The sequence below is a fragment of the Cuculus canorus genome, chromosome 4 (genome assembly GCF_017976375.1).
Source record: "Cuculus canorus isolate bCucCan1 chromosome 4, bCucCan1.pri, whole genome shotgun sequence".
Lineage (NCBI taxonomy): Eukaryota > Metazoa > Chordata > Aves > Cuculiformes > Cuculidae > Cuculus > Cuculus canorus.
The window spans coordinates 51,268,788-51,292,994 of NC_071404.1; the positions used below are offsets into that span (position 1 = coordinate 51,268,788).

The 24,207-nt window shown below is 40.5% G+C and overlaps 1 protein-coding gene across 2 annotated transcripts in view; it reads right to left on the bottom strand.

The window, feature by feature from the left end:
• The window catches only part of UNC5C (unc-5 netrin receptor C), a 260,659-nt gene that overhangs the window by 17,024 nt on the left and 219,428 nt on the right, over positions 1 to 24,207 (bottom strand). The window contains exons 8-12 of one of the 2 annotated variants that reach the window (XM_054066027.1): positions 17,283 to 17,339; positions 15,633 to 15,824; positions 14,032 to 14,376; positions 11,127 to 11,214; positions 2,035 to 2,203 (exon numbers count right to left, since the gene is read on the bottom strand). In XM_054066027.1, the coding sequence (XP_053922002.1) occupies positions 2,035 to 2,203; positions 11,127 to 11,214; positions 14,032 to 14,376; positions 15,633 to 15,824; positions 17,283 to 17,339 (851 nt within the window). The remainder of the gene's footprint in view (positions 1 to 2,034; positions 2,204 to 11,126; positions 11,215 to 14,031; positions 14,377 to 15,632; positions 15,825 to 17,282; positions 17,340 to 24,207) is intronic. The other variant, XM_054066026.1, reaches the window with a different exon arrangement.

A 24,207-nucleotide genomic window follows, 5' to 3' on the forward strand; every position in this document is an offset into this window, starting at 1 on the left:
GAAGCTTTTAAAGCCCTGGGCAGAGTTAGGCAAATAATGAAAACATCATCAATAGTTTATTGGAAAAGATATTGCAGACTAATTAATTGATGACCATGATTTAGGATCAGTAGTTGCAGGTGTGTAGAATAAATAACCACTCTCCACTTCCTAAGCATGACAATAAGGACTTATAAAAACTAAAGAAAGGAAAGTAACCTCTACAATCGCTGATTGGCACATCTACATGGAAAATCAACCGCTGCTTCATCGGAATAAACCTCCGTGACAAGACCGCAGGATAAAGAAAAAAATACCTACAGTCCAAATCAAAAAACTTCTTTCTTCATTTCTCCATTCAAGCCTAAATGTAATATGCTGCATACAACACAAGGTGCTTCAAATGGTGTTGAGAGAAGAAATGAAAAGGCAGCAGTAGATGACGGCCACCTCTTGCAAAGCCACCACGCACCACACGGTGCTCAGCGCAACTTATCTGTTTCATTCCCGCTGCCTGCAGCACAGTGTGAGCAACACGGGCTCAGCTGAAGATAGGTGTTAAACTCAGGCCCTCGAGTCTCAGGCAAGGCAAATGCACCACATTTACAGGGCTGCCACAGTCCTTCTGGAGGGCAAAATGCTGCAGCACTGTTTGCACTCTCCTATGGCCATATCAGCAACAGGCTCTGCCAGGAGGCACTGGCCCCAACCAACGCCGTAGGGATATGCAGGCATGTGTGCATGCGCGTGTATGTGTGTATGTGCATGCACACATGCATGTGTGTATGATATGTGCACGTATGTGTGGGGCTTTGCTTGAAGAAACTGCTCCAGGATTGAGTGGAGGATGAAGATGGCATTGCAATGACCAGGGAACCTGCGGACACTGTGTGGGCAGCATTGGCACCAGAACACGTGCATAGCCAGCAGAACAACTGCTCTGTCAAGGGCAGGAGGAGGCTAGGGGAAAAAAGAAAGAGCTGCCAGTAACTCTTTTGTAACAGATACAAATAAGGAACATATGTGCTGTGCCAAGAGTCAGGCTGGCGGGGTGCAGATTAATTGGCAAGACAGATGTGTTCCCTTCATACACCATCCCAACATGAGGAAGAGCCGGTGCCACAGGCAGGAGACAAAAGCAAGAGCCTTTAGAAGACAATGCTGGACACAGCACTTTTGCTGCTGCCAGGCCAACTGCCTCCAAAAGCCACCCTGCCCTCATTAAACCTACCGGTAGGAGAAGATGCCTTTGCCAAATTAATTGAGACCAAACTGGTGGCAGGAGGTACCTAGAAGCACAGAACTGGAGAGGAAGGCTTTGCCAGGATGGTCTAGTGTTGCCAAAAGCATCACTTTATGCTCCAGTTACAGTGGAAGATCTTCCTGCCATCCTGCCCCAGGGCATCCTACTGCTGCACTACTGGCAATAAACCACCCCAGGCTCCCACCAAGCCTGCACTGCTCAGCAACACTTGCGTAGCTCCTGAATGAACAGGTTTCAGGGTCTGAATCAAAGTGATGTTCTACCAACATGTTAGGAGGGAAAAAGAAAAGCAAAGCAAAGCCTATTGATTTTATTACACTGGTTAATGTCTTGATGCTGAAACAGGAGTTCATTTGCAGGATTATTTTCACTTTCTTGAAAATATACTATAAACCAGGGGAGTTCAAACTATGCTGTTAAAAACATTTTCTTAATTCTAGAATCATGTCAGAAATTATTTTCAGCCATTGTTTTTTATTTTACCTTCTCTCTTCCCATGACTTTGGCATAGTAAGCTGCCATAATCGAAAGCTCAAGTGTCAAAATCCTGCAATGAAGGCTGTTTCATGGAAAATATCCAGAACTAGAAGTCACCAAGCTGCCCTAAAACAGCGTCTCTTTATAGGCACTGGGCAGCTTTGATGCCTTGTGCACTCCTGCCTGCCTGCAGCAGCCATGCATCTCACACAGAAAACCCAAAATACAGGCATTCTGGTTCTGAAAGGGAGCTGAAGGATTAGGAGAGAGCGCTGCATGCAGTTAGCACACAGGCTGGAGCTCTGGAGTCTCACCTCCCATGGTCCTTGGGGAGCCTGGTGCTTCAGCTGGATTTGCCAGTCCTCTGTGTTTGGTTCTGCACAGTGGTGCATAGTTAAAATGACGGGCCGGGTTAGCAGTGCTCCTGGTGGGCCACAGCTCACTACCGGTGTCAGCAGGGTTTGGCTGTCTTCTACAGGTGGCCTGACAATGGGACAGAAAGATAGATATATTAAGTGAGTTGAAAAAAGCAAAACCGTACATTCAGGTATATAACAATAAAAAATCCTTCTCTTAAAATAAAATAATTGTGCAAGCAAAGAATGGGCAGGTCTGTTTTGCTTTTTTTTCTTCCAAATCTCCAAATGGCTGTTGTTTTTTTTTTTTGCCAAATATCACTCATTTGTCAAAATGCATATTTAGATGGCAGCAAATTATAGACTATGCTTACTAAGCACCATCCACTCTGAAGGATCCTTGCAGACCATATGCAGAGGTATCATTTCACACACTGCTGAAACGCAACCACTGCTGCACTTGGCAGTTGTTTAGCAGCATACAAAAATGAGCAGCGGCTATTGTAAGCACCACATGTGAGAATTATTTACTGTTTGGACAGGGAAGAGAGGAAGAGAATGAACTAATAAGCACATCTGAAACCTCCCAAGTGGAATACAGCACATCTGAGACGTGCAGTTTGAGTTCAGAGTCATCACCAAATCCACTAACACTATACTTGACTTAAACACCAGATCTACCGGAATGGCTATAGGAAATAAACCTGTGGGAAGCAGATGTCACCGGCAGTGGGGAGAAAGGGTGAAGGGATGGTAAGGAAGAGGGCAGAGGGTAAAACGCTTGCAAAGCTAGAGATTTCTAGTGATAACACAGAGCTGTTCAGTTAAAAACACAGGTGGTGTGCCACACGCTTGAGAGCAGCCACTAGAAATGAGTGATACAGAAACCATATAAATACTTAGGATACATTGTATAGACTGTAGCTTGTAAATGATAGTGTGTGTGAGCATGTGTAAACTATCCCAGATCAACTGCTGAGTTGCTTAAAATCAGAGGAAGCATGAGTGACTTTAACTATCCTGACATCTGGTGTATGACAAATACCACTGAATGTGGCTCATCAACTGCTGAGGACAAATTCATGATCCAGAAACCAGCAAGCTGAACATTAAGCGTTCAATGTGATCTACACTTAAACTCCAGATCTGCCCACAGGACCTCCCAACTTCTGCTCCAGCTAAGGGTTCAATCCCTTGTTCCATTTACAAATACTTGCATTTACATCTTCGTTGTTCTTAGTGGAATTAGTTGAGACAACATTAAATACTATTTACGTCTGCAAGTCTTTGCCTTTATCAAAAGTAAGAGCAAAAATAGTAGCTGTAATCTTAGACCACATTTTCAAGGAGGTCAAATCAGGACAGAAGCTCTTTTGATATCTAATTTATTGAACCTGTTCTGGGCTACAGTAATGATCTATCCGCAGGCATATATCCTAATTTTGCCCACCTCAACTCATCCTGAATAATCCCACAGAAAATGAAAGAGAAGCTTTGGAGAAATCCTTTTTCAAAGTGGGTGAATTTACTTCTGAAAAGTGATTCTTATTGCTACAAATGTTGTGGGAGGTTTACACAACATTCGAGGAAAAAAAAATGGTCTGGCATGGAAAAATTTAAATCTTTGCAAATCAGTAAATCCAGATGATATGCATCTGTGGAAATTAACTGATGAGTTTACTAAATGACTTAACAATTGTTTTTGAAAAGCTGTGGACTGGAAATAAACAGCTGCGATAGCAGCCTTCCAAAAAAGATGTAAAATATAACAATCTGGACAGCTATTGTGTATATGCCATTTATTTTAGCCTAACAAACAATACACAAAAGAAATTAAATACTGGCAGACAAGAGTACCTAGTCCAGCTCCTCTTGCATGCTCTAGAAATCTCTGGATTCAGATTAAGACGACAAGAGAACATGCTATTGAAAGATTCAACTGAATAAATAATTGGGCCATTTTTTACTAAAATGCTGGTTCTTTTTCAGACTCATTTACTTTTTTTTTTTTTTGTTTTTTTCAAAAGAAGCAATAAGAAGCTTAAAAACATTCACAGTCACAGTGGTTTTTCACAGTCACCTTGTGCATTAATGGATACTTGAACACTCTCCTGCAATCTACTTCAAGAAATTTCAAAAAACTGTAATGTCTTATGAGAAAGATCTTTCAATATTAAAATATTTGTCTGGAAAGCTACAGATCTGACAAGCTATAGACTTAATAATCTGTTTAACCTAACTTCATTGAAAAGACTAGTGACCCATGAAGAAAGAAGGGAAAAAAAAAGGCATCATAGTTTTTTGGAGTGAATTACAAAACTAGCAGTCAAAAAGAATATATTAGAGAATATATCATGATTGCTATAAAAAAATCACAGCGTCTTTTAGATGAAAAATTAGTTAAAATCAACCAGAATCTGAGCACTGATGCATGCAGTTAAAAAAAAAAAAGCCAAAAAGTCATTAAAATGATACGGCACTGATAAATCATACAGCCTAAACTTGTCTCACAGTAAAAGTGAAGTTTAGCCACTGTTACATGACAAAATTTTGTTAGCTGCTAAATTTTAGGACTCTAATGGAGGGCACAATTCTGCACCACAACATTTTATATCTGATTAGCACAAACATAAAAGATGACACAGAACACGATGTCAGGAGGTATTCCTGACTGCACAGTCAACAAGCAAGATGGGAAGTAGATACAAGCATACAAAAGAAACAGGAAAAATAGCAAGGCTTAGTACTTTTTCTCCCAAGCCAGTAAACAGCATCTTTGTCCCTAGTATTCTAAGATTTATAGTCAAGTAGATGAGATGTGCATGCTCCTGGCCTGGGTATTTATGTTACCAGACATTTTGATGAGCAAAGAGCAAAAAATTGGGCGAATTGTGAGGGTGGTAGACTTTGCAGTCCCCAAGTGCCAGTCAGACATGAACCTGAGTCCAGCACCCCCAAGTTATTGAACGCTGCTAGTCCCAGTGACTCTCTACCATCCACCTCATGCAGATAAGCCTTTGAAAACTGAGGTATAGTGAATCGCAGAGAAGTTCTTGAGTGGAGTCAAACCGGGATCAGTATCATGGTGAAATCCTCGTTCTGTTGAAGTCAATGCTAAACCTCTCTCTGGCTACTGTGAGGTCAGGATTTCTACTCACAACGTGGAAGACAATGTAATTGTAAATAGCAACACATAACAACAAATAAGGAATTATTGCAAGTAACAACGAGAACCAGAAAATAAAGCAAAAGATGAAGAGAGAGTAAAAATATGGGTAGGAAATAAAATCCTATTAGTTGTACAGCAGCTCCTGCTTCTGGAGCAAAACAAGTTCTGTACGTTGTTATTTAGAAGTAAAGAGCAATAAAAGTGAAAAATATCTCAGGTGAGCCCTCTGCAACACAGCAGATGTCAACTTGTAATGTGAAACAGTGGCAAAAGGCAAATCTGATTTCTAGGGCTGTATGGAACAAGGAATGTCAGAGCACACTGACTGGGTACTCCCATTCCTATCCAGCTCTAATGTGACTGCAGGGTGTTCAGGGAGCACAGCAAGATTTCAGAAATAAACACCCGAAACCCAAAGGAATGAGGCTAAATCACACAATGACACATACAGCAGAGAGGTAACTGATGACAACTGACAGGAAAAAAGAACAAAAATGATCTCTTGACAGATCTTTTCTAATTTTGGTTTTAAAACAAAAGGATTATGCTGTACTATAGCTAAAAAGAACAGAAACAGATGCAGTAGACAAGATATATTATACAAGAGATATTAATCTTCCTGTTCCAAGGAATAAACTCTACACTAATTGATAAGATTAGTAAACAACAAATTCCCCTGAAGACAGACTATCGTGTAGTCATTCATTATGAGCAATTTTCTACCTTCTTCTGGTGCAGGTGATGCAGCACCAGCAAAGCCAGGATCTGGCCTAGAAAAGTGCCTGCTGCAATTGAGTATTGCAATTTCTGTGTTATAGATTGCAGGAGATCCAGCAGAAATGCAGACACAGGGGAGCATATAGAGCAAGGGATTTATCTCCTCTAAAGCAGAAAGATCCATGAGCAGACATCTTCAAAACTGTGGGCCAGAATCAGCTTTTAGGCTGTTATCCAAAAAACAGAACCCAAAACTCTAAAAAAACCCCATCCACATGAGTTTCACTTTAGGCTTGCAGCGGTCTTGGAGCTACTTATTAGATGGGACTGGGCATTAAGCTGTGCTAGTATGACTCCAAAGTCACTTACCCGCAGTCAAAAGAGATGGTTTTGTTTTACAAAGACCTGACCGACTAAAATTCAATCTCCTGCTTAGCATTGCTATTCAAAGGCGCTAATAGCAACTGAAAGGTCTTCAGATATTTTTAGATATTGTCCCATCCTGCACTTCTTATTAAGAACAGTCAACTTTTATTTAAAAGCAAACAAACTTTTATTCATTATATCTGCTCTCTTCACAATTAAATTTGTGGTTTTTTTAATGAGATTACTCATTCAAAACTGTCTCCCTGTAATAAGCCAGACCACATTCATTAAGTTAGCTGTCAGACAGCAGATATGAGCACAACTAGAGAAATCTCTGCCCCTCAGTAGGTCTACATTGCGCTCTCTGGCACCGTGTGCGGATGTTACAGGAAACCACAGCAGCTCAGGGAGCATAGGATAGATCAGGGAGAGAGGAATGGCTAACTCATAGCAACAGAAGGCAACCCTTCTACACAGCTTAGCCAAAAGTCAGAGGAAAGACATTTTATTTCCTCTTTCATTGCTAGGGCTTTATTTTTAATGTGTTCCCTCTTAAGTTTCAAACTTTATATCTTTGACTGACCCTGGTTCTTCTGCCTGTCTGTCTTTTGAGAGGAAAATGATCTGAAAAGGTTTCCTCCCCTTTTGCTCATGCTCTGGTATTTTTTATTTTGGATTTTCAATTATAATGACTAGCGCTTCATGACATTGTCTTCTGTAGTTTCAACGTAATTTGGTTTATGCAACTGTGAAGGTGGAGAAGCAAGATGTGGATGGCTTCAATTTCTTTTATGTCACATCACTAAGCTTAGAGTTTACTGGTGAAAACCACAACATTGCTCCTTGGATCCAGCTCGTTGATCAGCTGTGTGACTTTAATATAAAGGCTATAATAAACTGTGAAGCCACTGATCCAAACCCTGACAAGACTCACCCAACTCTTCTCTCTTTTAAGGTAGTCAATGTGGAAGTTGCACAGTTTATGTGTGTCTTCCATCAAGAACTTCAGGAATGCTGCTTGCTCTGTTCTTCAGGGTCATCACATTTCATGGGCATGGTGACGTTCACTCTCATTTGCATAATCTCCTGCGTGATGGATTATACAGGAGTGTCCTTCACTGTACCACATTTAGTGCAGTTCTTGCCTCTGCTTAGAGTATGCAAGAATAGCTCCACCTAAAGCTGCGCAAGCTCTGCAGGGGTTCACGCAGGAACATGCAAACTGCCATGCAAGATTAAACCAGGGTTCATCAAGGCTCAGACTCCATCTAGCACTGACCAGTGCCAGACGTTTCCAAGGGAAGCACATAGCTCCACTAATTTACCTTACAGCTGAATTTGTTTCTTAACCTGAGGCAGTGAAGAACATTCTGAAGGTTGGAGGTTTATACTCATGCTATTTAATCCTTAGTATTGTAAGACCTAGGCTCTCACAGATGCTCATGGGAACAGGCTCTTGCCAGGTACTGGTCACAATAACATGTTTATTTTATAGGTGAAACCACAGCTTAAGAAAGCACCTCTCCTTGCAAATCTCAGTCAGTGATATTTCCCTAGACTAAGGGAGAGAGCATCTGATCACCACTGAAAAAGTCAATAAGCTTCAAGACAGAAATCTGCAGATAGTTGTAAAATATTCTCATAGGCTTCTCATTTTTTCAAGTTATATATATCTATATACACTGTCTGTGTAAAACCACACAAACACCCATAAACATTTATATCCTTGTCCCCACTGTAGCTACTTCATAAAGCTCATGGACCTTTCCATGAGGTTGACATGAACCTCTCAAGCCAGCCAGGAATCAAAGTCTGGTAGCTGCTTACCATTTATGCTGCCCCAAATGACAGGCAGAATGAGGATGAGCTTGAAGTGCAGCAGCAGGAAAACCAGCCTGCTGGAGTACCAGTCCAGGAAAAGAGAAAACCCACTAGGCCACAAGTATGCTAATACGCTTTAGAGAAAACAACTGCATCCAGCTAGTGTTTATTGCAAGCCATCAGAACCCCAATTCACCACAGAAGGATGATCCCTCTGCTCTCACATGCTTTGATGGATATGAAACGGAATAAATAGAGTGCCTCAGAAAGCTCCACTAAGCAATCTGCAAGGCAACATGAAGAGTGATATTGCTGGATTGTGAAGTCTCTCCAATTTCTGTACTGCAGATTTCAGAAACTAACTGGGAAAATGTATTGGGAAAACAAAAGCAAGAAAAGGATAGGGGGATGTGTAGAACTCTGAGGGATAAAAAATTTCATTTCGGCTTGACTGTTCGGAAGTAATTTCATATTTCTACAAACAAAGTGTGAGATAAATCTTAAGTTGCTAGAGATACGTGAGCTGTGACGGTGGGCCTTCCTGTTGCTGCACTGGTTCTATTTAGGGTAGCACTAGGGGGACCACATTTTCACCTCAGTGGTGGTTGTATATCAAGAAAAAGAGCCTGCCTTTGTTTGTGATTATAACACTCATTTTATAGTTTCCTATATGTCCCATTCCAAACTGATTCAACACACAACAGGACTTTTCAACCCATATGCATTTACACAGTCAACATGAAAATAAAGACAGGGTCTCACAGGGTTTATTGAACTCACTGCAGTTGCTGCTGGCTACAAAAGCAAATGCCTGCAGCTAGTCCTTACTGTGAACTATCACTCTCTGCTGGAATGCTGCAAGAGTGCAGCAGTGGATTTAAAAAATAATTACACCACAGACTAACTTGTGGTACCCATATGAATCCAATTACATAAAGCAACATCTGTGGACCATGTAGTCAGAAAAAGAGGTTTTGACTGAGCTGCAGCTCTGCTACAGCAAGTTAAATGTCTGGTAATACAGTCCTGTGGCAGGAGACAACTACAGCTGGGTGCTGGATGCCAGCCACCCCTTCCTGATCCCGGACGCCTGGGGAAAGGGAGGGTGTTACAGTCCTGTAGTGTTTAAGCCCTTTTCAGTGAATACTCCATTCCAAGTGACCTAGAAAACATCCAGCGAGCTCCATTTTAAATGTCCTAGAAGTGGTTGCTTTCCATGAGCACAAAGAGCCTGGCATGCTGGAGGTAGGGGCTGAAAAACTGCCATAAATCAAGGAAGCAGCTGGAAACTGTGCACCCAGGAAGTGATTAGCCCATGATGGGATGAGCCCTGCTGCCCCATGGCCAAGGCAGCCTGCTCTCTCCTCTCTCCTCCTAGGGAAAGAAATCACTTCTCAAAATCTTCATTGCAAAAAAAAGGTTCACACTTTTCTCTCCACTTCTGCAGGTGTACTTCAGCACACTTGCTCAGTTTTGCAGACAGCACAGCTCTAAGCATGCTTTTCCCAGTACAGGGTAACCTATTCTTCCATCCCCTGTGCGACCTGCTGAGTAACAGCTATCACAAAGCATACAGAGAAGGCTTTATGACCCTTGAAGAAAATAAATCAGGCTGCCATGTGACATCCGTTCCACAGCTGCATGAATAAGGAGGTAGGGATTTCCTCCATAACTGGTTTGAATGAAAACATTTGCACATATAGCTCCTCCTAGGAAAGAAACAGGTTTTTTTTTAAGAAACAGACATCTTAAAAAAGGAGATTCGGAGGTAAGTTGAATAACATGGGATGTCCTATGATTTTAATTTTTTGTTCCTTTTGCAGGAAAATCCTTTTTCAGGGATGTTTGTGTCTTTAAAACACAGTCAAAATGAATATAATCAATATTAGATATGAACAGAGACACTTTTTCTGTAGCTGCAATTAGCTATTTTCAAAAAGCAGGCCATGAATAATGTATGCAAGAGGGTGGTGGTGGTAGTTACTTATTTTTTCTTTAAGCAGATTATTTTAGCATGGGTGAAATACTACCAAGCTAAAAAATAGTGTTCAATATCATGCACTGTATAAACAGCTGTGGCTTAGCACATAGTAAAAGACATTAAGGAGCTGAGGCAAAAAAAATGTATCTGGCTATGAGGAGGGGAAAGAAGCAAAGTACCATGTAATGATTGCTTAGATTCACATTTGCCCTTCAGCCTTTATGCACGAGTCCATTCCGCAGAAAACGATCTCACCTTTCTCTTCATTAGGTTTTCTTAAACTGCTCCAAATGACACCTTGGCCTTTTTGGAAACTCTTTTATCATGAAAAGGCTGTCAGGCTACTAAGTAGACATTAAAGTCTAGAATATGAATTGGCCGCAGATACAGATAACAGGTGAGAACAACAGGGGTCATCCCAGCATGAGCTCTGGGTGGCTCTTGGTGTGCTATGCCTGGAGCTAAGTAGGGTAACTACTTGCTTACTTCTACTTTCGAGCAAGGAGGGGTGAAGGAGACCAAAGGTTTGTCTCCATTTTTTTCACTGCATGGACTAGCCAAGCCCATGAAGGGTAAAATAACTTTCATAAATAATAGGAGAGGAGATTTTCCAAGCCAGGTGCTCAGGCACCTGCCCCTCTGCTGAGCTGATTTGTCACCTTGCTCCTCTGCTTCATTCTTCCTCGGTCTTTATTAGGAGATTACCTCACACCTTTTCTGCCTCAACAGACTCAGGCTGGCACATTTTCCTCACTTCTGGCGATGATTCAGCATCCACCCAGCTTGAGAGCTTGCTGCAGAATGCAACTCAGTTAGAACAGCAAAGGTCTGAGCTGGTTTTGTGGTAAAGTTTATCCTTGGCTATGCTTGCATTTTGCTCCAAGTCAGCAAATTGCTTCAATGTAGTTGACTCTGCATAAGCATATTTACTACAGGTCTTCAGTTACTACAAGTTTCCCCTCTGTTAACACAGAAGCAAATAAAGGAATCTTTTACCTCATATTTTCCTTCCTGTGAACTGTCACATACATTTCATAGACTCTCCCTTGTGGAACGGCCCCTGCAGGGATCAGCAAGCTTACTCCTGCAGAACAGAAGAGACACAAAAGATTAAGTGGAGAAAAAAGAGGCAAAAAGGCCTGTGAACAGGAGTGGCAAGAGAGCCAGAAGATGGAGACTGCTACCCCAGATTTTCACCCAGCCTCACCAGCAGACTCTAAATAACCTCAGCAACTTGGGAGAAAAAGTATTTACTCTTGTGTATCGACACTGAAATAGAGGAGGGGAGAAAAGGTTTTTCTTTTTTTCCATTTTATTTTGTTTAAAGAGCAGACAGATGGTGAGTTGCTTACTTTGTAAAATGATGGAAAAACTAACAACTCTGACTAAAACTTCCATCAGCTGTAATGGGACACTTCTCTCTAGGGCATTCTTACTTAAGGAAAATCAGAAACGAAAGGCAGTGCAGCTCTGACCCAGGAAGCAAGAGAACTAGTTGTTTCCTGAAAGATGGTTTTTGCAACTGGCATCCTGTATTTTAATGTACTCAGCTTCCAATTAGACTACCAGGGAGACAAAATGGGGCTTTTTGGTATTTTGCATGTGCCTAGTCCTGTAGAGCAGCTCAAAATTTGTGTAACCAACCTTGAAAAAAATGTGGGCAAATACACTCTGTGCCCTTTTCAGCGATGATTAGCTGCACGCTTGATTACAGAATCCTGTTCTTACATTACTGCAATTTCATAAATTTAGCAAGTGACTCCCCAGAAAACAGAGGGCCCTGTCGCTACACGACAAAGACTGCACATGAACCAGCTATTTCACTCTGCTGGACATGTCTCAGCCAGCTGTCTTTGCCAATGTGGATTAGTTGGAAATTAGTGGCAAAGTTTTTAATACAGTTATTATTACATAGCTGAAAATAAATTTATGGGCAGATTATTTACATATATACACAAAAGAGTCTGTATGGAAACTTCGCACAGCCCCTCCTCTAACATACATGCCTTCCGACACTTGTTTCTTTACAGGCCTGTTACAACCTCACCTGTGCATGTTCTCAGCAGCAGCATGGCAGGTGTAGCATAAATGAAAGGCTTTGATCATATCACTAGGAGGATATACATACATCTAGAAGTAGTACAGGGCATACATGGTAGTGGTAGGTAGATTTATATCTTTCACTAAACTTTAATAATTTTTAAAGGATTACAGGAATAAATACTCATATTTTTTCTCTTGCAACACTACAGGCCTGTGGAAGTGTTGCTGGAAAGCTGCTCTTTATAACTAACTGAGAGGATGTTGCAGTGAGGTCGGTGTTGGCCTCTTCTCCCAAATAACGAGTGATAGGACGAGAGGAAATGGCCTCCATTTGTGCCAGGGGAGGTTTAGATTGGACATAAGGAAAAATTTCGTTACTGAAAGCGAAGAAGCATTGGAACAGGCTGCTCAGGGAAGTGGTAGAGTCACCATCTCTGGAGCTGTTAAAAAAACATGTAGCTGTGGCACTTCAGAACATAGTTTAGTAGGTGTGGTAGTGTCGAGCTGATGGTTGGCCTTGACGACCTTAAAGGTCTTTTCCAACCCTAATGATTCTATGATTCTATGAATTAAATGTGATTAGTAGATTTTGATGACAATGTGCACCACGATGGCATAAGAAACCTGATTATTAACACCTACCTTCATCTGCTACTTAGAGAAATGTGTCCTGGGCCACCTCAGTGTTTTGCTTTCTCCATAACATCAACAAACAAGAAAAGACCCAGCAAAGGACCAAGAGACAGAGGTAGGCACTATTCCCTTCATCGGGGCACTGTGCTGTACAATGGCCAAGGGCTGACCACGAGGTGTAAAGAAGCAAGGCAGAAAAGCTGTGAGACCTTGAGCTATCTCATCAGGGAGTTGTGATCTCACATGTACTGTGGCCCTAGCTGAACTCCGAGTTCCAGAGAAACTGGACACGGGGACTCCTGACCACTGTACATCCTACATATCTCCCACATCCACTGTCTTCCATATTTGATTTGACTCTGCTTCAGATGTTCATGTTGTTCTTCATTAGCACACCAAACCCATGGACACATCTAGGTGCTGAACTTCCTTTAAATGTCAGTGCTTCCTTTAGGAACCAAACAGAGGTATGGCTGTCCTAAAAGATATGGCTTTGAGAGCCAACCTCTCCCTACTGCCCAGGAGCTCTGAAACTGCCTCCCAGTGCCTGGGTGGCTTTAAGAAGGCCTGGTAGCCTGGCCTTGTACTGTCTGAGAAAGACTGACCAGCACTTTGCAATTATATCAAAAGGCACTTGCTGCTCAGTCCCCTCCTTACCTGGTTATAAAACAAGTCAACAATATGAATAACAACAGAAATAGAGAAAAGACACTCTTGGGCCTTATTTTCCTTGGGTACGTAATGTGTGCAGGAAAATAAGATTTAAAAAAATTAGTATTCTGCTGTCCTATTTCAATATCACACAGTCTGCAATGAATTGGAAGTGGAACAACCAATTTGGTTTTTAATTAATTTGTCCTTTTTATGTGTGATGACAAGATTGAGGCTTTCTGGCTTAGCATCTCTTTTCTAAAGTTGTATGAAAGGAAAAGGTCAAGGATGCTGAATCTCACTTCATGCAGGGAAGCTCTGAAGCCTCACATGTCTCAGAAAGTGGCTTAGAGCCCTGCAATAGTCTTTTAAAAAGGTGGACATAGCATTGGAAAAAGAATACTTGAAACACCTTGGTAGACCTTAATGGGGGAAAAAAAACCCATCTGTTTGCTCTGAAAAAGAAAAGGCAGAGTCCCAGGAGTGACCCTCCTTTTTCCTGCATAAAAGCAATCCAAGTCCACTTAAAAACATGGAACAACTGAGCCTTTAAGTCAACATGGCTAGCACTTACCTGAATTGGGAATTACTAGGTGACCTCCTAAAGAGTTGAAGGTCCCAAATGCAGTGCATGATGGGTCTGTTTGCCGAGCAAGGCTCTGGTTTTTCATGTTCAGGGTCTCATTCTCCAGCAGAGACTGTGTAATCTGTGGGGACAGCTTGGAGGAGAAGTCAGAGAGGTCATCCTGGGGAGTGACTGCACCAGCAGTGTTAAAAACCTTGATTTTCAGGTTGGGCAGTGGGTCCACGATAGGAGAATTGGTCATTGGGATTTTATCAGAGACATCATGCAAGGCATAAACAGGACCCCTGTACATGGCTGCAGCAGAAGTGAGGTCTGGTGGTACCGCCAAGAGATCTGCATTAGAGAGGAGAAGGAAGAACTGTATAACTTCTCTATTCTGATGACTTTCAGAATATTCTGATGACTTTTCAAACAATTCATATTTGTGTTCTGCATTTCTGCATTTCATACAAAAGGCTAAGATAACGCAAAGTCCTTGCAGACTGACCTTGATCTCCTTTTCCATGCATGCCTCAGCAAACTCCCAGGGCTTGTATTGCCCCAGCCTCTAAGGCATCTAATTGTCATACAAAATTATAGCATGTTTCTGCTCTAAGCGTTTTTCACTTACTTTTTTTCAGGCTGCATTTGTATTTCCAGTATGATGTGCTCAGCTTTGGGGCAAGATGTTTTCCATAGTCAGTAGATCTAGTTTTATTAACTAATACACCCTCTCTAAATGCTGAGAATCATTAACCAATTTATCTAATTGGACTAAGACAATAATAATAAATAAAATAAATGAAAGACAGAACAAACCTATGAAGTCACCATGCCCCTAAATCCCCACAGTGGGGAATTAGTACTGGCATCACCCTTTTTGAGATTTGTTTCAAAAGTATCCCCAGCAAAGAAAATCACACTTCTGATAATCTTCCACATTATAACTCTTGTCATCTTAAGTCTTACTTTGACTTATTATTTTTGCACATATATTGGGAAGAACAGAGGAACTCTACAGTCTAAATATGGGCCTTGAAAAAGCCAGGACTAACTTCAGTGTTTTTTTTCTGGCCAATGAAATGTGGAAATAATCAAGCTTTTATGCACAGTGATAAAAATGCTCATTATTAAATGACGTTCTACTGCAACTTCTTATTCTACATTGCCTATTGAAAGTATAGTATTCTTAAACTACTATTTATGCCTGTGAAGACAAGGCACCATAAAAAGGCTATTAGTGAAACAAAGGGGAAGAAAATTTGATAGAAGTACTGTACTGTGATATCAGTTCTGTGATGAATCCTGCCTCGGTTGTTTCTGTTAGAGCTTTGCCTTTGATTTAAACTTGAGCCAGACCTGTATTTCCACACGTTTCTGTGTTGCACTCTCACATTCACACTCTCTCTTCTGCTTTATGCTTTGAGCATATCTGAAAAACGCCAGTGTGGGTTTTGAGCACATGACCATCAGAAACAAAAAGATATAATCCTTCTCCCTTTTACAAAGTGTCAACAAGCATCCAGCAAATATCATTCATGCAGCCCAAGAGACCATAACCTTATAGCATCTCCCTGAATTGGTCAACATGGAGTGAAATGACAACTCACCTTGCCTTGCAGCCTTAATGTTAACAGGCTGAAATCCGCCATTCAGTGCTGAGGAGTCGATAATATCTGACTCGAAGTCACGGTGGTTCTTGCGATAGACAAACAGGGCCACAACCACGGAAATGGCCAAGCAAACGATCACGGCTATGACGATCCCGACGTAGAGAGCAACATCATCTGAATCAGGAGCAGCTAGAGGGAGAGAGGCCAGGAACCTTGAAGAAATGTGTTGCTCACAGGGACTTCCAAGAAAACACATTCTTATCATTCTTGTTTCCTGCAGATATTTACTGCCTTTTTTACAGATTAATTTAAAATCCATTTCCAAAGCTATATAACAGGTCTATGCTCTTTTGATGGAAAATGATCCTTGATTTCTCTCTAACTTGTGTTTTAACTCCATCCCTATCTACTTGTTCATCTATCTAATACCAAGGCTGTGATCTACTATGCATAACACACATCATAGATTTAGTTTCATGAAGCAAACTCACCCTAAGAAATAAAATAGTATGTCTTAGGGACATAGTGTTGTAATATTGGTATTTAGTGGTTCATTTGATGACAAAAAAAAAATCTTGTGGGTTTTGAAATTTCAGAAGCCTTATTTTTTAATTTAAAAAAAATGTAAAAGAAACCCCAAAGAGTCAATTTTCTATGGAATACCTAGAATATTAGGATGTGTCTTTGAGTCTGTTTTTTTTTTTAACTATAAAGTGTCAATCCATTTTTCCCTTCCATTCATTCACTTAAAAATAAAAATATAGTAAAGCAGAGAATCAAACACTGCATTTTCATCACTAGCATTAACACATCTGTATTTAGATAAAAGCTGAAGCAACTACAAGAAATAATGTGGTAATTTACAAAAAGGAACCCAGATTTATTAGAGCTGTCTTGTGAGAAAATGGCTATGATATTTCTACTAGCTGCTTATACAGTATCTGCAGTACTAATTTCAGACTAATCTCTAGCATCACTGTTCACTAGACATTTTTTTCCACATGACCAATTTCTATATGGTCTGAATACACGACCAAAATTTTATGTGTTTCCATACAGTGAAGAACCTCAATTTTAGAGACAGAATATAATGAAAAAAGAAAGCACAAAACCAAATCAGACTTTTTTAGTACCCCATTTTGTTAGTTTGAAACGTATGAAATAACTTTTTTCCTAGTCATTTAAGCCAGGCTGACCTCCAGTGCAGAGGTGAGAGCTGGCAGATACTGAAAAGGACTGATCAGTCTCTATAAGCTCCTAGCTATCAGACCTCCAGCGTATTGGTCTTGAAATATCACATTTTTTTCCTTAGCAGCTCAGGAAGCACATCTCCCAGTTCCAGCTCAATTTATCCCTCCACCACATTTCTTCCATTAACTAAGGAAATTTTAATGAAAGAAGGGTTCATTTTCTCCAGTTTCTGCCTCTGAGGCAGTACCTTCTCCCATTTTCCTCGTGCATAAGGGTTGTTATCATTCATCAACCAGCTGACAGCAAAGCACTGTGACTCCTGTCAAGGAAGCAGCATGCTACTTACTCTGCCGAACAGGTCCCTCTTTGCCTAGTTATACAGAGCTGGTGTAATAGTAAAGCTTGACCCAGCATCAAATTACCATCCAGGAATGTAAAATCAAACATTAAACTTACAAGAATATCCATATTCATTCTGGGTTCTCTGTTCAGTTGAAATAGGATAAATGAAACCTTAAAAAGAAAGAAATTAAACAAAAATGGGAACAAAATCGAATTAATGAAGAGAACAAAATGAAGGGAATAATGAAAAATGGTTTAATTAAAAAAAAAAGAAGGAAAGGAAACTGACGGCACTTTAAAGTTCTGATACAACACAAAATTATGATTTTGCATCCCCTGTCTCCTCCATAGCCTTACTAAGTATTAATAAGCAGGCAGATTGAATTTTGAAGCCGAAATTGGTCTCGAGTCACTAACTTTGGAGTGCTTGAAGTCTTTCTTTTATTGAGCATAAACTCTAATGGATCTAATTTATTTCAGACATCAAGGGTCATTAGCATATGGAAAGTCTTTTTTCCCTATCCCTGCCATATGCTTTAATTCCCAGGACATGTTTGGTGAGGCTCTAAACAGTTTTTTTATTTAATTATAGTAGCTTGCTGTTGATCTAATAGAGCTAAAGGAGACCTATCGTCACTGGTCAGAGGTTAAATACCCATTTGCTGAGCAAAATCCATGCACAAAGCCCTCTCTTCTATATTTCCTTGGAATTACTTTATCCTGTCTTTAATATGTGTTCAATAGGAATTCCTGAGGGAGCAAAGAATTTGTCAGCAAATGGGGAACTGAGTGGCTTCTCTTCGAAATCATTACAAAATCAATAAGACCCCTGGAGTCCTACCATTATTTATTTGAAGTCTTTGCAAGCACCATATATTGACAAAATCGTAACACAATTTACAGCTGTATTTCAGAATGGATAAACGAAAGAGATCGTTTCATTTGTGTTTTCTTTCGTGTTTTCTTTCTGTATCTCACATAGCACAGCACACTGGAGCTGCTTAGTTTGCACACGGGTCCTATGAACTTGTAAAGTGTCTCCCAAATGTCTTCCATCCACATGGGAACTGAGTGAAATGCTCCAAGTCTCATCCTGCTGGAAAGGTAAATGACAATTCCGAACTAAGCAGAGCAGTCACTGTCCGGGATGGCATTAGGAATATGTGTAAGACAGAAGATACCTGTCCTCCGTCACCTTCTCTTCAGTGCTTCTGAAGGGAAATTCACCCCCTCTGCTTAGATCACACTGTGTGAGGCTCACATAGCTGGGGACTCCCTGCAGGTGAAATGAAACTGGAAAATGCACTCCCAGCGTGTGCCTAACGTACAGACAAGCATATTACGGGAGTAATAATCCCCAGCTCCCAGAAATGCTGAGTTTGGGTGCTTGGCATCTGTTGCACTTTACATAGCTCGTCTTGCTTGGCTTGCTTGCTTAGCACTGCTTGCTAATGAAGATACAGTTTATCCCAGCTGCAGGTACAGACAGACCTCCTCCTGAAGTTTCCAGACATTAACTATTATGTAAATACTCCCTTAACTGAAATACCAGAGCAAGAAGAGCTGCTTTTTGACGATGATGTCTTTTCTGAGGCATCACGGCACAGATCATAGTGCCTCTAACATCTTTTTAACACTTTTTACAGCAATGGTTCCAGCCCTACAAATGCTTTTAGAAATATTATGTTCTTACATTCATTTATTTGGTTCTTCGAGGCAAATTCACCTATGTATACTCTCAACACGCATACTCAGTCTTTTGTAATAACTCCTCCCTATTCCTACTAGTGTAGAAAAACAAAAAAAGGCAAACAACTTCTGAGGGCTTGAGTGAGTGCTCAGCAAGTTTGGGCATAAATTTACAGTACTCTAATGACTTGCCACATAATCCACAAATGAATGCTGAGGCCCATATCTAGTTGACCTAAATTCCAGCTATAGCTTTATGCCCAATACTTTCTTTGGCAAGATGTCTCTGGAGACCAATAGGCAACCTGCAGGAAATAAGAGGCAGAAGGACAAGGTAGAATTCAGATTGGCTGCATCTCTGAATGCCTTTTTGCATTGTACTCAAATCCACTCAGAAAGCTGAGGATGTCTCCCTGAACTTCATGTGCCCCAGCAGGTTTTCAGGGGAGCTGGCATGTTGCAGCTCATGTTGGCTTTGCATCACCCACAGAGCTCGAGCTCACTCACGAAGAACCAGAAAAGCTATTCCTCTCTCCTTACACTGTGGTTCAGCTGGTAAGTTTTGCATTCAAGGTTGTGTGTCTTTCCTGCCACAACTGAAGTGCTCTAGCAACTGTCACTCAATAGGCACAAAGAACTGAATTTGCTGTGATATTACTGAAAGCATTCTTTCCTACTGGGAAAATGGAAATTCAAATTCAAGTCTTTCCAGCAAAGTAAACAAGTGTAGCCCTCAAATACTCTAAAAGAAATCTATGTCATTGCAACCTGTTCATAGACTCTCTTTATCACAAATACTTATTTGTGGTTTACAAGTTTGCATAGATTCTCTTAGTGATAATTACAGAGAGCATCCTAGTAGCTCCATAAGGACGACAATAATTTCTTCAACAGAAAAAGTTTTGTGTATGTATTCGAAGGCACACATACTAAAACAGGAAGAAGAGGTAAGGATACTGCTTGGTGCTTCCATTAGCCTTGCAAACCAACACGTTTAGTAAAAGTGAGCTTGATTTTATCTGTGAACAGAACCAAGCACCCAACTCCAGCCAGCTGCTTCTGCGACAACATAGTCTTGGCTTGCATAAGTGTCTGGAAGATCACATTTTCAGTGCTGAGTGAGATGCCATGTGTTTGAGTCATGAGCACGCCATTTTTTTTCACTGAGGGACAAGAGTCACAACTGACCAACCTGGCTGTAGATGGATGGCCACTCATGCTGAATGTAAAGTCCTTGTTGAGGTGACGGCACTACACAAGCTAGGCTGCGATGATCATAGAACCTTGTTTGCTCACAGTATGTAGACAGACTCACCTGGCTGAGGCTAGCAGAGCACTTTTAGCATCTTGGGATTGACTTTTAGCATCCCAGCCAAGGTGGCAACCCCAGCCAACCACTTGTCAAACGCCAGCTCCATTTGCACTTGCAAAGTAAGCACATTTGTCAGAGATCACTCAAACGTGGCAACAACAGACATCTTCTGCCACTTGGGCAGGACTTTTTAGAATAGAACTACCGTCCTTTGTCATGAAAGCACTCTTCTAAAATGCAGCAGGCATTGCAGTGGCAACGGTAAGGAGAAGGCTTGCAGCTGATGGTGGTGGTTAGGCAGGAGGCAGGGTTATTGCCATGCTTCCAGCACAAGAGCACAGGTATTGCTTTAGAAAGTTGGCTTTCACGCTGGTCCCTCTCACTATGTCTTCAAACAATGAGAAAGGACATTTTCACCAGATAATGATGCAAACCTGCTGGGATTTGTAATGAAATAATGAAGAATAACTTCCTTCCTCTCTTCAAAGTAGCTGCAGTGAAAAGAAATCTTTTTTTTTAATGTTTTTTTTCCCCTCCTTGAATCAACAGTGCTGCTTGGAAAGCACCTGAGGGACTTCTACCGGGATCATAAAAATTTTTAATGAGAGTGAATTTAGAAAGGTGCTGGTGCATTTGACTCTGGGAAGGCTGCTAAGGCTTCTGACTCACACTCAGAGCAGCTGCTTTCACAGTAAGCTACTTGCTTTGAGAAAAGTAATTTAAGCTTCTTCCTACAGCTTGTTGGGAAATGTACATTTTGAAAGGGGCATTTGATGTTTTGTTGTGTGACTTACTGCTGAATGAGTAAAATAGAAATAATCATACTTTACAGTTGCATAGTCCTTTCTGTTTGAGCCTCTTGGAGGCTTACTAAAAGTGGACATTTATTTCTCTCATTTTACAAGTACCTCACCCTATTTCATACCTGGAGAAGCAGTAGGAGGCTTGGGTTAACGCACAGAAATTGCACCACCGTAATTGCAGGGTAAATCCATTCACTAAAAAGCCTTTAATTAAGTTCATGTTTCTCCATGCTTTCTATTTTATATTCCACTTTAGGCTTGTAAATACATTTTTGTTCCTGTGGAAGTGCTTCTATCAAGTGTTAAAGGTAGGCTTTTTTTTTTAACTAAAGCAATTAGGCTGGCATAAATCCTTTGTAGAAATAAAGATGTATCATAATAAAGGTGCATTGCCTATTCTCTTTTATTCTATAAAACATGGGAGGAGCAATTTTAGCACCTTTATAATGAAGTAACACAACGGGAAAAGTGAAAAAGGGTGACTATGTCAGATTGTACTGGAAAGACAAACTAGTCCAACGCTGGTATACAGAAAAGACTGCAGCGGGCTATTTATCAATTTAGTTTAACTGAATTACAGCATCAGTCACACTTGCACTGATTTGGGGAATTGTGTCCATTTAACTAAAAAGATTTTGAAGCTCATTTCATTAGTTTGGTGCTGTTAGTAAAGGCAGATGCTTGAAGACCAGCCTGAGCACTCTGGACCCACATGTCTTGCTGTGACCTTCTGGGAACACATTTGTGCCAGAGGACACATGAGACTCAACAGTGGGTCTCCGTGGCTGAATAGCCTTCAGCATATCTGTGTATGTGGGACCATCTGCATTATGGGGTTAGCTTTGACAAACAGGCAGCCTGATCCTTTTGCCAGCATGAATTCATTTTTTCTTGGGAGCAGTAGATAAACTTTCAGCCAAGTTAGGGGAAAATGGAGCGTTTGGGAATGGAAGAATCTCAGACCCATGAAGGATAATTGTGCAGAGATTATGGCACTGACTCCCTGAGACTGAAATTGAAACAGTGTGACCAAATCAAAAGTCATCAAAATAACTTTTCTAAGCTCTCTTTTTTCCCACTGTGTAAGAATCTACCCTTAGAATATTCATGGAGCCATATACATTCTTGGTGTTCAGACTAGGATCCCAGTATCATGACCATGGGCATCCTGAAATTCTGTGTTTAATTTTACTTAGAAAGCTCTGAGAATATACTGTCTTAGCTGCCAGATAGGCATATTTTAAAGACAACTTTTATTCCTGTAGTATAAATCAGTAGGTCATGGCTTCATGCAGAGAGAACATGACTAGCTCTCCTTTTAGGTCCTTAATAGATTTTGCTAGCTTTCTAGTCATGCTGAATGTATATTAACGGATATCAATTTTCAAGTGAATTGATCAGATTATGAAAATATTTTATTTCGTTGCTTGAAGAAAATAAAATATTCACATAACAGAGAAAGAAAAATTCCCAGTTTTCCATTTGTCTTTTACCCAGTTACTTTCTCTCTTCCCAGCAAGTAACTAGATAAGTAGCTTCGTAGCCACTTATTTATGAGGGCTTCTATTGTTTGGGTCATATTTACAAAAATATTTACAATTATTCTGCAAAGAAATTGCTTTATACCATTTGCTGCTGAGGTCATAGTTAATGATATGTATTTTGAGAATGTATCAAGGTCAGTGAGAGTTAGAGACTTACACTTTTATTAAATAAGTGAAGATTGAATAAAGCACACCATAACTGCTTGTTTCTTCAATGCATTGTATTTTAATCTGGCACCACTTGCTTCTAATGTATAAATTCTCTTTACCTTCTATGTAGCAGTTTCGAAAGGACCTAAGGTCATGTAATTATGTGGCCCTTTTGAAAGCCTAGCCACACGGTATATCTCAAAAATATCCTGTTGCAATGAACTTAACAGGTTGAGCATAATGTATTGCAACAGCACTTCTCCCCCTTTTGGCTCCAAAGTCAATGCCCTTAAATTGCTTATAAGAAAAGAAGAGGGCATACATTCAACTGCTGCCTTTATTTCTTTACTTTGATGGCTTTATTCTGTGTAACAACACCGAAGTAGGAATAAGCTCTTGCTGACAACAGGCTCTGAACCACAGAGTTATGATGGACAGATGAACACGGGCTAATTCTAATATGTAGATGTCTAAAATTTGAAGGAAGCAGTCCTTAGATGATTTAAAGTAGGTATGTAGTGCATATACGTTACTTGAGAGTTCACTGAAACAACCCTTTGTTTTTTTGTGATAGATACACTTCAGATGAGTTTCAGTATTTATAACTCAAAGCCAGCAAGCTGGTCATTTTTCCCATACCAGTCACAAAGAACATGCATTCTGCATTCAATTGCTTCTGTTCTTAATTGCCACGATGAGGTCTTTTCTCAACATTAACTCAGTTATCTTCCTCTTCTACCCAGTTTCAGTGGCTCAGAATTTTAAATACAGCCTTTGGGTTTGGCTGACGTATTCCATCATCAGTCTCAATCTCAAAAATGATCCTGAAGAGTTTGAATAAAATTGGGTTAAGAAACTTTTTTTTTTTAAAATTTGATTTGGCTTTGTTGATATTTGAGTTCAATGATCTCAACAGGTAAATAAAAAATATATACTGCTGTTTCCAAATTCCAGGCTCTAGAAATCCAGCCTTTCCCCCTTTTCATGTAAAATGCCATTCTCAATTCAAAGTCAGCCTAGTTTCAGATTTCGTAAAACTCTTCACTCCTGGGAAGTGACATCTAGCAATTCTAAGTTCTGAATTCCATTATAAAGAGATATTTTTGAGACAAAGAAGAAAAAGGCACACACCTCTGCAGTGTTTGCAGCACCTCAGCTGTAGCAGTGACCCAGCACTACTAGCCCTGTTTCTACCTTATGCCTTCTTTTGCCTTACCTAGTTCACCATCACCTCTCAGCAATCCTTCAGCTATCACCAGTTCACTGAGTTTGTTCACTACTTTTAAAAGGCTCAAAGCTTTCAAAAGACACTTTCAAACAAGACTTTCAAGGACTTTCAAAAAATTAATTCAGATGTGTTGCATGGTTTCCATCTAGCCCCTGTGACAGACAAGCAGTAACATATTCTCACGTTAGGAAAAGGAATTTAGGAGTCTCAACCTGACATTCAGGAGTTTTAAATTGCTCCATGCACGTCCCACTGTCCAAAGATGGAGCTTGCACAAGCTTCCAGTACACTTTCCTTTCTACAAGGAGCAGAC